The sequence below is a fragment of the Colletotrichum aenigma genome (assembly GCF_013390185.1).
Source record: "Colletotrichum aenigma strain Cg56 chromosome Unknown KSG_Cg56_contig05, whole genome shotgun sequence".
NCBI lineage: Eukaryota > Fungi > Ascomycota > Sordariomycetes > Glomerellales > Glomerellaceae > Colletotrichum > Colletotrichum aenigma.
The window spans coordinates 4,665,818-4,681,794 of record NW_023500911.1 but is presented as its reverse complement, the minus strand read 5'-3'; the positions used below and the strand labels follow the sequence as shown (position 1 = coordinate 4,681,794).

Here is a 15,977-nt window from a genome sequence, read left to right as displayed (position 1 = left end):
CGAACCGATCAAGATCAACTGATATCAGATCTATCGTTGTCTTTGCAGGATTTAGGCGAAATGCTCGCTGGGCTCTGGATCCACTTCACATCCCTTAACGTACATCCGATTGAGCAGCGTGGCCTGGCATTCGTGAGCCCATCACAAGCTAGAGACTGCCAAAGTCTTGATGTATAGGTAAAATTTTGTGCAACATTGATTGGAAAAGACAAAAAGCTTTGATATTCGTGAAGTAGCAGCCCAAGAACCGCAATCCGGAGGCCGGCCCCACCCCGACCGCAGTGCTGGAAGTTTCGCCTAGTGCCTAATACCTATCTATCTGCCTCTTTCTGCTGCATCCTTATTCCTTTTCCATCCCTCAAGATTGACATGCGTTCATCATGAGAGCTGGGCAATTTTATCACGAGAAATTCTCAGGGGTTTCTCCACGCAGCGCGGAATGCGTAGATTTGAGCCTAAAGGCATGATCAAAATCGTCGTTATGTCGCGAGTATGGTTCACTCACGTTCTCTACGTCCCAAACACCAGAAGTCGCATAGACGTCTTTCCTCAGGTCCTCGCGCACCTGTTCAATTGAGTCGCCAACAACAACGACGTGACTGCCAACGAAAGACATATCATCCGAATCGTCGCTCTTGGGAACACTGTCCAAGAGGGCACCTGATCGAGATATTAGTCGAATGCCACACAAATATGGATGGTTTAGTAGGGAGGATATTCATACCGCCTGTTTTCCAGACTTCACTCTCCATCAAAGGCATGGCGTTAGCGAAGTGCTGGCTAGCAATGGCAAAGTTAGCTGATGCACCCCAGAGTCAGTAATAGTGCCGGCAGATACTCACGACCGGACCTCGATGCGTTTCTCACGAGTTCCTGGCTTGTCTGGAATGATGCAAAGAAACTCGTATTTTCCTTCGGGAACAGAAACGCGGCAGAGAGGTTGTTGCGACATGTTGGTGCTTGGGGTGAATGATGGACGCTGGAGACTTCGTAGTGGTTGCTGCTGAGTTTAAAATCGGTTGAGATGGTGATGCTATGGCCGACCTTTTATCGACGAATCAAATTGACCATGAAATGATGACAGCAAAAGCGAATCACGGTACAGCCACATTCTTGCCTTGAAGTGGCGTTGACATTGCGCCCAAGTGAAGGGGCCGATCCTCGGCCCCGCAGCAAGGGCGTCAAGGGCGTGTCTTGACCGCGCTATTAGATGCGCTGTATCGGAATTACCATCCGAAGTCGACCCCGCCTCAAGAAACGAGTATCATCTGTTTGCAGCTCAGCGACAACTTTAGCGCCAGCAATTAGTCTCGATACCCCGGTTCCTGATCATGCGTGCCAATGCAATTGTTCAGGAGGGCAAGTCCTTCGCCGCCAAGGAAGTCGACCTGCCCCTCCTCCAGGAACATCAGGTTTATGTTCGGGTCAACCATGCGGCCTTCAACCCCACAGACCGTACGCGACACCCATAATGTCTTCAAACCCCCTCACACTGACTGGCAGTAGGGCTGGCTCTCGATGTCAATGCATTTGGTGACGGCGCTGTCTTGGGCTGCGACTTTGCCGGAGAGGTGGTGGAAGCTCATCCCAGCGTGACCAAGTTCGCCAAGGGCAGTAGAATCGCCGGCTTCATCTGGGGCGGTATGTGCATTTCCCGGTGTGAGCCGACATGAACTCCATTTAACCATTTCTGATGCTTTTGTAGGAGAGACTCCTGGTCTCGGGGCTTACTCGTGAGTTCCTCTTCTCGCGCCCAGCAGAGCTCAGGCGAATGAAGACTGAATCTTCTCTTCTCAGCACGCATACTATCGCGGATGAAAGACTATCGTTTCAGATCCCAGAAAGGATCAGCGCTGCGGAGGCAAGTACAGTTCCTCTTGCGGCTAACACAGCTTGGCTTGCGCTGTTCTCCCCGGACTGCCTCGGCCTTCCGAGAAACTCTTCAAATGGAGACCCGATTCTTATCTGGGGTGGAAGGTGTGAGCATCCATATCTCCAAGGACATCGCGAAGAGGACTGACATCGTCAAAGCTGTTGTTGGCTACTTTGCCATACAGCTTGCCAAGCTACACGGCTATAAGGTTATCACCACATGTAGCCCTCGTAACTTTAACAGGGTCAAAGCAGCCGGTGCTACCCACGTAATTGACTATAACGACGAGCAAGCAATCGCACGTATTCGAGAAGCTGTACCGAACCTGGAACATGTGTTCGACACAATTGGCAATGCCACGTCCTCGGCCACTGCATCAAAGGCGCTCAAAGACTCTACTGGTCGCCTATGCACCGTTCGTCCAGGCAAAGCCAACACGGAGAACGTGCCATCGACAGTTGAGGTCTCCGACGTTTTTGTCTTCACAGCCTTCCCAACAGCGCATACCTATCGCGCAAAGGCACACTGGCCGGTACGTCAACCTCGTGTGTCTCATAGAATAGGTAGAGACAGGCTAGAATCATGACATTGTTTGCTAATAAGACTTGTTTTAGGTCAACATCCCAAATCACGAACTGAGCATAGACCTTCATGATCAGCTTCCCAAGCTTCTTGATGAGGGAGATTTGAGATCTCCGAGTGTGAATATATTTGGCAGCCTCAGTCCCAATACAATCACACAGGCCATGTACCTTAACAGAGACGGAAAGATATCGGCTGAGAAGATTGTCTTCAAAGTTGACTATTGAGCAAAGACATATGCCCTGGTTATTTACCAGATGCGGACCTCGCGTTGAGGGTCCTTTCGAGCAAAGGATGAGATACAATAATTGAAAATATTTTATTCAATATATATCCATGCGTTTGGCATGTGGCATTATGCGTCCTCACATTCATGTTTCAGGCCTGTACACCTGCTGATGCAGTTCGCCTATCTGTACTTCCAACATGTTGCATGAGGTCCTAGCCAGCCTTCAATAACACCACAGCTGCTGCTGTAGAACAAGAGCGCCTACAGCAATAGAGTATGGACGTTGGTTGTAGTACGTGCGCAGAAGCTCGTACCCTATTGCAACTTTCGCTGTGGTTCAATGCTTAAGCAAGATGTCCCACTGTCTCTTATCATCATGTACGTACGGTTTCCCTGCGCTTCATCCGCAATGGCCAGTGTGTAGTTTAATTCACCGCGGCTCCCTTGATTGGTGATTCTATGCTTCCAATATTCTTCAGTGAGCATTCGCCGTCACATAAAAGCTGTCATGAGCTTTGCAAATGTTCAACGTTTTACACGCACTCCTGTGTCTTGACATCGAAGCCCTCTTCCTGCTCGGCCATGTCTCTGTCTTCCTTCAACGGACTATTTCACATAACTTCACCACATGTCCCCGCCTGGATCTCGTTGGCGATGATAGAAATAAACCTTGATGCTGTTCAAGCAGGCCAAGGTGTTCCTCCACGAGAGATACCTGATGTTTTTAACAAAAATGACGGCGGGTGAGTAGAATACATCACTTATTGTTCGAGTTGGCTGATATGGATTAGCGACACCTTCATCAACACGCTTCGGAATGAACCAAACAACGAGGATGTTGTCTGTGCTTTTTTAGACAATGCAGTCGTCTGGTTCGCGGCGCAAAATACCAACGAGGTGGTGCTGCCCTACTACCAAGCCTATGGACTTGTACGTGTCTATCATCAACATCCTTGAGAAGGTATCAAGTCAATAACATGATCTTACATGGGTCAAAGCAAGACTACCTTTACCTCACTGACTACTTGCGGTTCAAGGCTCTCAGACTCAATGCAATTCCTGAAAACGATTGGGATAGTCTGGCAACAAGGCCTTCTGGTCAAGCGGCATAGATTATCAAGGAAAGGTAATAAGTGGAAAGTGGAATGATCTGTTCCGTACGGCGTTGATGCTTGAAGTTGCTCTGTTCCAATCGAGTGGGATCTAAGCGGAGTTGAAAGTAATTCAAAGGGTGCATGGGACCTTTGAACAACGTGGAATGGTTCCATTTCAGAGACGCTCACCCGCACACGCAATGTCCATGGGCAATGGAAAGTCCGCAGTGAACAAGTGGGGTCGGGCTTTCATCTCGCTCATCCGCCGACATCATACCGGGATAAGGTCGAATCAAGGGATCTAGTAACGATAGTAGCCCGCTGGGTTTGCGGATGCGGAGTTTTAGGGCTTGCTGATGCTCTGGTACGGGATGGTTGCGACGGCATAGAATACTCCGCGCTCCTCCAGCCCACGTCTTTGCGAAGTATTTCCACTGCAGCGGAAGTTCCATTCTGAAATGAGGGAGAGCCAATCATTTCCAACCCAAATTGCAATAAGTAAGGCGTGGGTCGGAGCCAGATCCTTGGGCTGCTTACGCGCTGCGTAAGCCCTACGAAAGACCCTTTTTTTGACAATAGTGGTGTCTATCACTGCCAAATCCAATTGGACTATGCCCTGCTTCATTGACATGGGGTCGACCCTTCTGCAGAACCATGCTTCTGTGGCAGAGATGGCGCTGTGCTAGTCATTCAAATTGGCAGAGGCTGTATGGCAGCCTAACGTGCGGGCAACATCTGTCTGAGTGGCTTGAAGGATCCACGTCCACCAATGGCTGGGGACCAAGAAGTCGCCGACACCTGGTGGAAAATGTCTCCGAGCCCTGTGTCAGATAGCTATCCGGATTGGGAAATGACCTTGTATCGCCATGGCGGAAAGACGTCAGGTAGCTACGGAGAGCTTCTGGATAAAGGGAGCCAATGTCCCAGTCCAGGAGGCGGTTGTGCACCTACGTGTTGGTATTTCGGTCTATTTGTCCGTTTTGGATACTCGAAGTGTCTTACACGTTTATCCGAGGAGTTTATGTATGATTTGAGCTGCTTGGTGATCCTCACTGTCGTCCAATAAGATGGATTCGTCTCAGTCACATTCCACGGTTGGGAGTCATGTTGCTGTGATTGGTACTGGCATGATTGGATTGGTTGCGATGAAGAACCTCATCGAGCAAGGTCTGCAAGTCACCGCGATCGAGCAAAACGGATTCATCGGCGGAAACTGGCATCTCAGCCCTAGGAAGGGGCAGACCACTGCGCTTCCCTGGACATCATTCAACACTTCTAAACAAACTGTAAGGATTACTTTCCACGGTTCCTATCTTGCCGCGGTGAGCACCAGCTTATGAGATTATCAGTGCCACTACACGGACTTCCCTTTCCCGAAGGGTAGGTATACACGTGTTCCATCAAATTCTCGTTACGTACTGACTTCCTGGTATTTAGATGTCCCTACTCATCCACCCGCGAAGGACGTCGAGCGTTACCTCGAGGCATACGCGGACAACTTTGATCTGAAGCGCCACGTACAATTCTCGACGAAGGTTACCAAAATCGAGCGCGATGATCATGCCAAAAAGTGGATCATTTACACCCGCAGCACCAAGTCAGACGTTGAAGGCACGGCCGAGGAACAGCAAGTGTTTGACCGCATAGTCATCGCGACCGGCATTCTCAATGTGCCTGTTGACGTAAACATCAAGGGGATCGAGAAGTTCGAAGGAGAGGCCGTGCATTCACGCGACTTCAAGGAGCCCAATCACTATGAGGGCAAGAATGTTCTCATTATGGGCGTCGGAGCCACAGGCGTTGATACACAATCATTTCTGAAAAGGGCCAACGCGAAGACGATTTACCTCAGTCATCGCGGCCAGTACTACTTGGTATGAATCGAAGACGATACACCCAATCTGGATGTTGTCAAAAGCTGACCATCGATCAAAAACAGCTGCCTCGAATGATGAACGGCAAAGCCTTCGACCATACGATGTCTCTGCGAGCAATGACAATTATCCGAACCCTTGGCGATTGGTGGCCCAGAGGCTGCGCAATGCTGTTCTCGAAAGCTATGGTCAGCGCCCGTAGGAAAGCATTCCCTTGGCTTGACAAGCATCCGTCTTTCATGTCCCCTCGTAAATTGGACGGAGTCGAGCATCGCATCCCTACGTTTTCCAACGACCTGGCGGATAACCTTCGGGATGGCTCAGTGAAGGCGGTTATGGGAGTCAAGGAGATCACAGGACCCAAGTCTGTCACCCTGACTGACGGTACCGTGCTTGACGATATCGATGCCATCGTAGTCTGTTCCGGATACCACTACGATTTCTCCCTCATCAAAGGCGCCGGAAACCCCACCGACGCCAAGAAGGCCCCCGACAACTACAAGCGGATCAATGCGGCCAAGTACAAGGACCCTCACGACACCCTACCCCGTCTTTATCGCGGATTCATCTCTGAGCAATACCCGGAGTCTCTCGCCGTGCTCGGGCATTTTCTCATCATGGGCCCTCCATTCGTGGTCTACGATCTTGCAACGATGGCACTGAGCAGTCTCTGGTCCGGTCAAGCGCCGATCCCCGACCAGAAGGAGATGACGCGAGACATCGATGCCCACTACGACATGGTTGTGGAGACTCTCGGGCGCGGGCCGGTGCCGCACATGGGTGCCCGGATGTTCGGCAGTGACACCTTCATCTGGTTGAACAAAATTGCCGGTACCGGGGTGACTAATCGCCTGCTATGCTTCAGCCTTGACGCATGGAAGCTCTGGTGGAAAGATCGAAAGTTCTATAACTTGCTTACGGATGGGGTCAATTCGCCGCCGTTGCTCCGTCTGTTCGACACCGGGAGGGGCCGGAAGACTTGGCCCGGCGCTAAAGAGGCCATCATAGCGAACAACGAGGACGTGAAGCAGCTTGGCGAGAAATGGAAACAAGAGCAGGATAAGATGACAAAATAGTCCTCATTAATGGCATTAGAGAAATGCCTCGGGTGAAGTTTGTATCCTGTCTAGCGATTTCTCTCAGTAGTGTGTATCAACATCTTCAGACTTTCCCCTTATTGAAGCTTTGTCGCGCTATAGCGTATGTGTGCGAGACCTTCATGGACGAACGTAGCCAATTGCCTGCCGTTTTCTGATGAAACCCGGGTCATCACATCGCACGTGAGTGGTTAAGCCCCGCGCCATCTAAAGATCGGTCGGCCTCTGTCCGCTCGGCAACGATTTCCCCACCCTCTCCGCGGCACGACATCAAGGAACCGAATAACGCCATCGCCGGTAAACATTCGTAATTGGCGGCACCACTCCGACTCAATTTCCCCATGGTTTAAAAGGAATAATCTGAGTCAATTGAAAATCGCTAGTGGCAAAGGCTCTTACTATCTCGGGATCTCGCACCAGCTAACGTCAAAGATTGTGCAACATGGCTACTGTTACCATCGCCCGCCCGGTCCAGCCGGACATCCAGTATGCCCCGGACCGAGTGAAGTGGCAGGCCCGTGTGGCGAGCCGGATCCAAGATCGCGATCTCCCGAAAGCCCTGCCGGAGGGTCTGCCTGCACAATTCAAGAATGACTTGGTGTGGGAAGGGTCAACCCTGGCCAACGACTATGACTGGACCTATGTGCTCAGTACCGAGCAACTGGACGAGCTGGATGCAGCCCTAGCTCATTTAAAATGTAGGGAACTAGCTTTCCTCATTGACTGATTGCATGGCTGACATGGACTTAGCCTTGGGATTAGCTCTTGGTCACATCAACCAGGAGACGTTCCCATTACCCAAGCTCCACTCTGAGCTCCGGAAGCTTTCTCACGAGTTGCACAACGGGCACGGATTCTTTGTGATTCGGGGTCTGCGGGTCGACGAACATACAAGAGAAGAAAACATCATAATCTACGCCGGTCTTTCTTCTCACATCGCATCCCAGCGTGGTCGTCAAGATAGGCAGTATGATGGCAAGCCGGCCGACGTTGTGCTTACCCACATCAAGGATCTGACCCTCACGAAAGAGAAGGGTCAAATCGGCAGCCCAGCATACACAGCAGACAAGCAGGTATTCCACACGGACGCGGGCGACATCGTCTCCCTTTTTGCGCTTTCAACGGCCGCCGAGGGCGGCACTAGCAAATTGGCGAGTATTGCCCGGGTCTACAACGAGATCGCCAAGACGCGTCCTGATCTGATTCATACGCTTACCCAAGACTGGCAATTCGAAGTGTGAGTTTGGCTGTGCCCTTCGCCTGGACTTGGTCTGTTCATGACCAGATGACTTCATGAACATCATACCCATGGGTATCCATCATTACCCATTACCCATTACCCATTACCCATTACCCATTACCCATTACCCATTACCCATTACCCATTACCCATTACCCATTGCCCATATCTTACTCAACCAAAATTTATGCCCAAACCCTCGCATACAGTGTTCCTGTTACTACCTATGGAACACACAGTTACTGATCATTATGACCGCCCAGCTTTGGAACGCCTCAAAAGTCGTTCACATCTCGGCCACTTGTCCACTATCAGCCTGCCACAGCAACAACTCCTGAACGCCTGGCTGTACAGTACGCGCGTCGTTACTTCGTCGGCTACGGCGCACTTCCAAGAAGTGCAGAAATCCCTCCCATCAGCGAAGCACAGGCCGAGGCGCTTGACACACTACACTTCCTCGGAGAAAAGTTCGCTGTCTCTTTGGACTTTCAGAAGGGTGATATCCAGTACGCCAACAACATGGGAATTTTCCACGCCCGCGATGGTTTCACCGATACTCAAGACCAACAGTAAGTGACGAGTCAAGATAGCAAATGCGTCTGGCGAGACTGACGGTTTTGTTTGCAGGCGCCACTTATTGAGGCAATGGCTTCGCGATCCTGAATATGCATGGGAGACGCCTGGGCCGTTGAAGGAACGTTGGGGACAGCTTTATGATGGGGTCACACCCGAGGCGCAGGTATTTCCGCTTGAACCGTTCATCCGAAGCGAAGGAAACAAGAGTAAGGGGCGGGATTGATGAGGCGATATAGAGGATTTGCATGCCATAAATATCCAGAGCATGACTGATCTCGGAATCGGCCGTTTGCTCCTCAATTAAAACCCTAGAATCATTTCCCTGCAGCCTATCAGTAAGCACGGGTCGTAAAGAGAATCTTGTAAGGCAGAGAAAACGTGGCAAACTGCCCTGCCCGAATTCTCGGCATGAGACAGCCCGCCAGCCGAAGACCTTTCTTCGGTGCCTCGACAAGGGCCGCCAAGACTTCCAAACACGAGCTATCGTCTCTGGTTACAGGGCACCGAAGACGAGAGGTGACACTCACCCTCATGACGGCCATGTGGTCCTATCGGATGGGGGCGATAGCAAGGGTTGGGATAAGGATACAGTTGGATAGTAGCTTATTACAAGCCCCGGCACTGCGACCGGGCGCCCGCATTGTTAGTGTAGCTGCAACGGTCGTCATGATCAGCCAGCATTGCGTGCTTCTTGGCTCTGGCTGATACAGGAAGGTCAGTACCCTCTACCCTCGTGTATCAATCAAAATGTCTGGCATTTGCTGCTCAAAAGGAAGCATTGTGCCATTTGCGCCCCATCTTCGCGACTCTGGGCAGTTCTGTTGGCACTTGGCATTGAAGTAACCTCCACAGGCTCGCGAATCCAGACGATTCAATAGAGAAACGATGGACGGCTGAGGCGATGTTTAAAGATGGAGCGGTGGAACGCAGGAACCTGGTGTGTGGTTCACTTGTGGTTCCTTCTCCTCGTCCCCGCAATACGCCATCTTTCGCCTTCGATAACGTGCGATCGGCTCTCTTCCGAAGCTGAGGTCGTCTCAGCCATCCCGCACGCTTAATCAGTGGAGCAGTTCTCCAGTTACATTCAACGTGTACCAAGCTACCGGATCGCAGGTTTTGAATGATGATGTTCTCCAAGCTTTCTTCAAGGTTTGGGGGTCCAAATGCGACAACACACGAGCGCGGTTCAGTCGACGTCGAGGCTTCCGATTCTGAGCACTCCATCATCAGAGACGGAGATCTCGCCTACACTCTCGCGAAAGGAGGAAATGGATCCAAGCCGGCATACCAGGAGGCTGTCGGGGCACCCGTCGAGAAACACTCCCCTCTCGGATACCACGTTGGTTGGATCACTGTCATTTTTCTGAATGTAAACCAAATGATTGGCACTGGTATCTTCTCAACGCGTATGGCTACCGATCATCCCCCAGGCAAACGGGAGCAAGACTAATCTGAACGCCACAGCTGCATCCGTCCTCAATGGCACTGGATCCGTAGGCCTAGCCTTCATTTACTGGACAATAGGCTTCCTTATGGCTCTCGCAGGACTGAGCGTGTATCTCGAGCTGGCTAGCTATTTTCCCAATCGGAGTGGTGCGGAGGTAGTGTACCTGGAGCAAGCTTATCCTCGGCCGAAACACTTCTTCCCTATCGCATTTGCGGTGCAGTCCGTTCTTCTTTCGTTCAGTAGCAGTAATGCAATTGGTATGAAATCATTGGAATCTCAACGTATCTTCAACTACGTCTGCTAACATGAGACAGTCTTGTCACGATACCTCTGGCGAATTGCAGGGAAGACGCCTTCCGCGTGGGAACTAAAGGGAGTTGCGATCGCCGCATACACCTTTGCCGTCATATGCGTTGTCGCTCACAACAAATACTCTCTTTGGGCAACAAACATCATCGGCGCGATCAAGATCATTACCCTTATCTTCATCTCGATCACTGGACTCGTTGTTCTCGGCGGCCATGTCGGTCACATTCCCGATCCCAATGCTAACTTCCGCAATTCCTTTGAAGGAACTACGGATAATGGCAACGACCTGGCTACAGCGCTTGTCAACATTATCTTCTCGTACACCGGCTATAGCAACGCTTTCAATGTCGTGAACGAGATCAAGAACCCGATCCCTGTCTTAAAGCGACACGCTACAATCTCAGTGGTGGTTGTGGCTGTGCTTTACATGTTTTGCAACGTTGCCTACTTTGCTGCCGGTACGATGGACCTCATCTAATCATCTTGATTCTGGCTAACGTTGTCTCTTAGTACCCAAGGCTGAATTCAAAACTGCAAAGGAGATTGCTGCTGCGGTCTTCTTTACCAAGGTGTTCGGGACCGGGCCCGCAGAGCAGGCGCTGAATTTCCTTGTTCTACTCAGTGCTTTCGGCAATCTCTTAGGTGTGCTGATTGGCTCTTCCCGCGTAATCCGTGAGATCGGAAGGTATGCACCCCCCAATAGAGTCATATTTGGTCAAGATTTAACAGTACCTCAGGCAAGGTGTCCTCCCATGGACCGCGTTCTGGGTGAACACCAAACCCTTCGGAACCCCAATTGGACCGTACTTCCTAAAATGGATCATGACTTTCATCATGATTGCGGCACCTCCAGCTGGAGATGCATTCCAATTTGGTGAGCATCTCTGTTTCTGATGGAAGGCCGCTAGTACTCACAGTTCCGCAGTAATCAGCTTGAAGACCTACCCAGACGGTCTGTTCCACTTCGCGATGGCAGTTGGAGTCTACCTCATCCGCGTTCGCCGGAAGCGCGCCGGTCTGGGACGAACGGAATTCAAATCGTGGCACGTGACGGTTATCTTCTTCATCCTCCTCCAGGTTTACATTCTTGTCATGCCTTGGTGGCCGCCCAAGGGTGGCCCATACGCAGGCAGCGTCAGCTTCTGGTATGCTACATACTGCGTCGTTGGCATCGCCATGTAAGTCACACTCTCCAAGTCGTTAAGGGCTGGCCTATTGACACTTTCGTAGCCTGATAATCTGTTTTCTTTACTACGCTGTGTGGATGTGGCTCCTTCCGAAATGGCGCGGATACAGGATCCGACCCGAAATCCTCGACGTTACGGACAATGGTGCCAATACGCATCGCCTTGTTCAAGTCCCGCTTTCTGAGTTGGCCCTATGGGATGCCGAACATGATGATGCTGGCAACTTGCGGCGCCGGGCAGTCGTTGGGTCTCAAAGTTCCTCAAAAGGTGATGGTAAGGTTGCAGTCGTCGGAGACCCAGTCACGGGTCAAAAGTACTAGTGCATTTGATTAGAATGGTGCTCAGTGAGCGGCGAGCCTGGGGAACGATGTTTGGGTTGGAATCCGATCGGGGTATTTTCGCGCAACTATTGAAGATGCCTGTACGGGTGATTTACTTCTCAGAGAATAACCACCACGCACCCGTGTTGCAGATACTCAGCCTATCATTGACACAGCAACTCTACCAACCAGTATTCAAGGTGTTTTGCGCTGGTTATATGACAATGCATCTATCTTATGAGGTGCGGTTTCGCGAGATGTAGAGGATTTGAGGTGTGACGACAGTGGCTTAGTGAGGCGGGATTTTGGCCTCACTTGAATCAATGCGAGTCAGCCTATCACAGATCGAATCATCCCGCCACTCGGACAGGATTTCTCGGGCACTCAGATGTAGAGCACAATTGAGACTGAAGTAAGTTGTACATATAAGAGGTTCGTCGTCGCACCTCTAGCTCAATCGGCCGGGTGGAGTGCTCCCGGATGTTGATGTCGGAACATCACCAGTCAGCCAACAATGGCCTCTCTCACCGATTTGCCTGTGGAGGCTCTCGTCATCATCTTCAATTTTTTCCAACCTCGACGGGAGCCATATGAAATTCACATGCACAAACCTAGCCTGAACACGCGCGATCTTAGCATAAGGCGTGAACTTCAGAAGCAGGACAACCATCTCATGAATCTGTGCAGCACTCGCCTCGTCGCTCAACCGATCGCCTACCAGTCAATTTCTAAGTATAATTACATCAACTGGGGGTTATCTCTCTCGGCGTTCCTCCATCGGTTTGGGAGCTTGACCAAAACTCTGTCCGAGAGACCAGATCTTGCGGCCAACGTCAAGTTTCTGGACATCCATATGCTTGACAGATTCGAAGACGACAAGCGCATGCCAAGAAACGCCACAGACGAACAGAAGCTCGCGGTTTCAAGGCTCTCCTCCAGAGTTGGCCTTGAAATCAACATCACGGAGGACTGGCATGACTGGGATATTGCCGAGGCATACTTCCAGATTCTCATGGTCCTGCTTCCAAACCTATCTCATACAAACATCTGTCTACCCGGAAGTTGGAAACTTGAGTCGCTCTCCACTTGGGCCGCCAGGCCCGGCTCAGGCGTTGGTCTTGCGCGTCCGTTCCTGGCAAATGTGCGGCACATGGAGCTGGACCACATGGTTGCTGACTTGAACTCCCGTTACGAGCGCTCTGATTATGAAACACTGAACGACGATGAGATCGAGCACATTTCGAGCTCAGTAGAGAGGCTGTTTGTCGATGCTGCACCCAATCTTGAGCTTCTTTGCTGCAGTGCAGGAGGGTTAGACAGCCTTCCGCGCCTGCAAAAGCTTGACACATTGCAGATCATGATGAAGAGCTCATGGGATGGAATGCTCCCGAAGGTCATGAAGGGATTCCCCAGCCTGAGACGCCTCAGTTATAAATCAACCACAGACTACTGCCCATCGCCCAAGCAGGTGAGAGAGGCTTTGGAGGGTCACAAACACACCTTGGAGTACCTTGACATGTCCCTGCAGCGATGTATTTGGTGGCCCAGCTGGCGACCAAAATCACAAAGGGACTATGAAGCGTTCTCATTCGCCGACTTTACATCTCTCAAGACCCTTAACTTGGATGCAAGCGATGTCTGGCCCGAAACACTTTACGATGGACATGGAGAAAAACAGTCAGATTCGGGATTACTTCCGGATCTCTTGCCTGCGTCTCTTGTTGAGATACATGTGGATGGTTTTCTGTCACATGGCGATGAAAGCTTCAAATCACTCGCCGAAGCCATGGCGAGCAGAAGGTTACCAAACCTAACATGTGTCTTCTGGCGTGCAGGTACACACATGCAAGTTATTGATCAAGAGACTGCAAAAGGGGTTTATAATCCAGAGACTAGATGGAGAAAAGACGTCCTGGTAAAGGTCCGAGACCAGTCTGAACTCGCCTTCCCGACTTGGATGGAAGCTTATGAGGAGGCTTTATCAAAAGAGAAGATGAGTGGAACTTCAGCATAGCCTAGCGAGACAATATTGCACATCACTTGTTTGCCTTTGTCGTGGGATAGGAATGCTTCGCGAGTTGTGACCCAGAGATCGATGCCGATTGCATAGTTCGGCTTTAAGGCAACATCACAATGAATGGCGAGTGGGAGCTGAAGTCACATTCTCATCTGTGAACGCCCACTCATCCAACAAGATGCCACTTAGTTCGAGATATATCCGATTCGCAGCTTTCGTCATCCATGCCAGCTTAGGGGGCGGATAGATTCCTCCAATAAGATTACGCTTCACGATTACTCATCATACCCCGGCTCAACTTAAGCAAAGTGAAAAGTCTCCGCACCGCTCGGACATATTTCGCCTTCTCACCACCTCATCTTACCAACAACCCCTTCCACATATGCCCAGGTCTGTGTTATCGAAGACGATTCGAAACCTTCCGCAATCGCCTATCATCATGCTTTCGCGAGGGACGGGGAGGGTCTCGGATACACAAGCCGTTCGTGGATCTTGCGAGGCTTGCAGTATGTACTTCTTCGGCGGGTCGGAGTATTTCAGTATGCTAAACAATGATGCAGGACTTAGGAAGGTCAAGTGTCCTGGCGAGCATCCAATTTGCTCAAAATGTCATGCGTCGAAAAGAGAATGCCATTACTCGCTCCAGAAACCCATGGGAAGACCCAGAAGCGCGCGTCAACCCAATCGTCAAAGGCGGCTGATACAGTCAGAACAAACCCCACAATCGCCCTCGCCAGCAAATGTCTCCGAGATATCAATAACGGCTGCCTCAGATGCAGGAACGGAGATTTCTCAGACCTGCACGAGCGATCTGAGCAGTGATGAAGCACTGGCGTCCGAACGGGGCCAGGAAGAAGATGGATTCGAGATCCATCAGTGCCTGCTGAACCTGGGCCAACCACGGTAGCCCCTCATTTTCAGTCAAATGCCCCAACAGGCGCAATGCTGACCCTGCTTTTTCCCATAAGCACCAGAGCAGACATAGTATCGGAGAGTCAAGCTGCATTTGCCCCTATTGTTACCGCAACTCAACCGGCCGCATGCGGTTGTGCATGCCTCTCTGTTCTTTATCTTCTCCTCGAGCACCTTCGAGTCGAAGACCAGCTGACGGCCCCGAACGACTTTGCCCTCCTGAGAAGTACTATCGAGTCGGCATCTGAGGTCCTTACGTGTCAGAAGTGTCCTTTGCGATACTTCTCTATCGTCCAGAATGCGGCATTACTCGGAGTGCTGTGTCTCTGCGTCGCAGAATCGTATCATAGAATTGTGAGGTCGATCGACGAGGAGGAGAAGCGAGCCTCAGAAGCAGGCGAGAAGAAGCAACTTGGCATACACAATGGTGCCGATCAGGCTAACCAGCCTTCCGTGGCTACCGCCTCCCCGCTCTTCCAGGTAGAAGTGTCGCCGAGTCAATGGGGAAGCATGATGCGAAATCTAGTAAAAGCAGAGGTCTTTGGTATCGAGGGGCAGCGGGACAAATGTCTGCAAGGCTTCATCTCACGGCTTGAGCAGCGACAGCGGCGATGGCATCAGACGCCACCTGCTCCAGATTGCCCACCCAGCTATCGCTCGCTCTGTGGTTCGTCAGACCGCGAGCCGACCTGCCTCAAGCTCATTGATAACTCGAAGCGACTCATTGGCCTGCTCGAGGTGTAAGCATCATTGAGCGTACTTTCGTACTTAGCTTGAAATTGCAGGAGACTTGATCGCATGCCTGGCTATTGTTGAGTCTTCCAAATGGAGCAAACGATTCGTGACTGGGATCTTGCAAGGATCTTTACCCATTGATCGTGATCTGTAGTGATGGCAATGACGCGGGAGCACATCAGACAAACACCCAAGGGCCCCTGGACAGCACCGAAACGTGGGAAATGGCAACGGATTGCGCAAACCCCAATGTTGCAACGGCCTTCACCTGCCGTATCAAGTGTCATCCTCCTGGATGTCCCTTGCCAATCATCACTTCTACAAAGATTCTGGCTGAACTGATGAGGATTGGCATACGGTCGCCAAGTCGTCCGGACGTGCAGCATCAATCTTCTCCAGGTTCGCCCACTGGTATGCCAAAAAAGCAAGCAGGCATGAAGTGCGAGCCAGTCCTTTGCTTACGGCCGAAAGTACCAACAATGCAC

The 15,977-nt window shown here is 51.1% G+C and overlaps 6 protein-coding genes across 6 annotated transcripts; 5 read left to right on the top strand and 1 right to left on the bottom strand.

The window, feature by feature from the left end:
• Window positions 1–413: 413 nt before the first annotated feature.
• On the bottom strand, window positions 414–952 carry atnB-3 (Aspercryptin biosynthesis cluster protein B; the record flags this gene model as incomplete). Its single annotated transcript, XM_037324135.1, has 4 exons — window positions 414–455; window positions 506–660; window positions 725–780; window positions 843–952. The coding sequence occupies 4 exons, from the start codon at window positions 950–952 to the stop codon at window positions 414–416; spliced, it is 363 nt and encodes a 120-aa protein (XP_037178581.1).
• Window positions 953–1,331: 379 nt separating this feature from the next.
• Window positions 1,332–2,682, top strand: ACTTS2-3 (Trans-enoyl reductase ACTTS2; the record flags this gene model as incomplete). The annotated part of the gene is made up of 6 exons (XM_037324134.1): window positions 1,332–1,455; window positions 1,507–1,641; window positions 1,706–1,733; window positions 1,798–1,979; window positions 2,032–2,405; window positions 2,488–2,682. The coding sequence occupies 6 exons, from the start codon at window positions 1,332–1,334 to the stop codon at window positions 2,680–2,682; spliced, it is 1,038 nt and encodes a 345-aa protein (XP_037178586.1).
• Window positions 2,683–4,923: 2,241 nt separating this feature from the next.
• On the top strand, window positions 4,924–6,728 carry aurF-1 (Monooxygenase aurF; the record flags this gene model as incomplete). Its single annotated transcript, XM_037324133.1, has 4 exons — window positions 4,924–5,064; window positions 5,128–5,158; window positions 5,216–5,652; window positions 5,718–6,728. The coding sequence occupies 4 exons, from the start codon at window positions 4,924–4,926 to the stop codon at window positions 6,726–6,728; spliced, it is 1,620 nt and encodes a 539-aa protein (XP_037177935.1).
• Window positions 6,729–7,191: 463 nt separating this feature from the next.
• CGCA056_v008885 (Taurine hydroxylase-like protein SAT17) lies at window positions 7,192–8,775 on the top strand (the record flags this gene model as incomplete). Its single annotated transcript, XM_037324132.1, has 5 exons — window positions 7,192–7,447; window positions 7,500–7,986; window positions 8,253–8,558; window positions 8,617–8,728; window positions 8,773–8,775. 5 exons carry the CDS (start codon window positions 7,192–7,194, stop codon window positions 8,773–8,775), a joined length of 1,164 nt encoding a protein of 387 aa, XP_037178587.1.
• Window positions 8,776–9,691: 916 nt separating this feature from the next.
• MUP1-7 (High-affinity methionine permease) lies at window positions 9,692–11,828 on the top strand (the record flags this gene model as incomplete). Its single annotated transcript, XM_037324131.1, has 7 exons — window positions 9,692–9,971; window positions 10,030–10,269; window positions 10,327–10,779; window positions 10,832–11,006; window positions 11,059–11,195; window positions 11,247–11,499; window positions 11,552–11,828. The coding sequence occupies 7 exons, from the start codon at window positions 9,692–9,694 to the stop codon at window positions 11,826–11,828; spliced, it is 1,815 nt and encodes a 604-aa protein (XP_037178588.1).
• Window positions 11,829–12,342: 514 nt separating this feature from the next.
• On the top strand, window positions 12,343–15,501 carry CGCA056_v008883 (uncharacterized protein; the record flags this gene model as incomplete). Its single annotated transcript, XM_037324130.1, has 3 exons — window positions 12,343–13,296; window positions 14,552–14,748; window positions 14,820–15,501. The coding sequence occupies 3 exons, from the start codon at window positions 12,343–12,345 to the stop codon at window positions 15,499–15,501; spliced, it is 1,833 nt and encodes a 610-aa protein (XP_037178583.1).
• Between the last annotated feature and the right edge of the window lie 476 nt (window positions 15,502–15,977).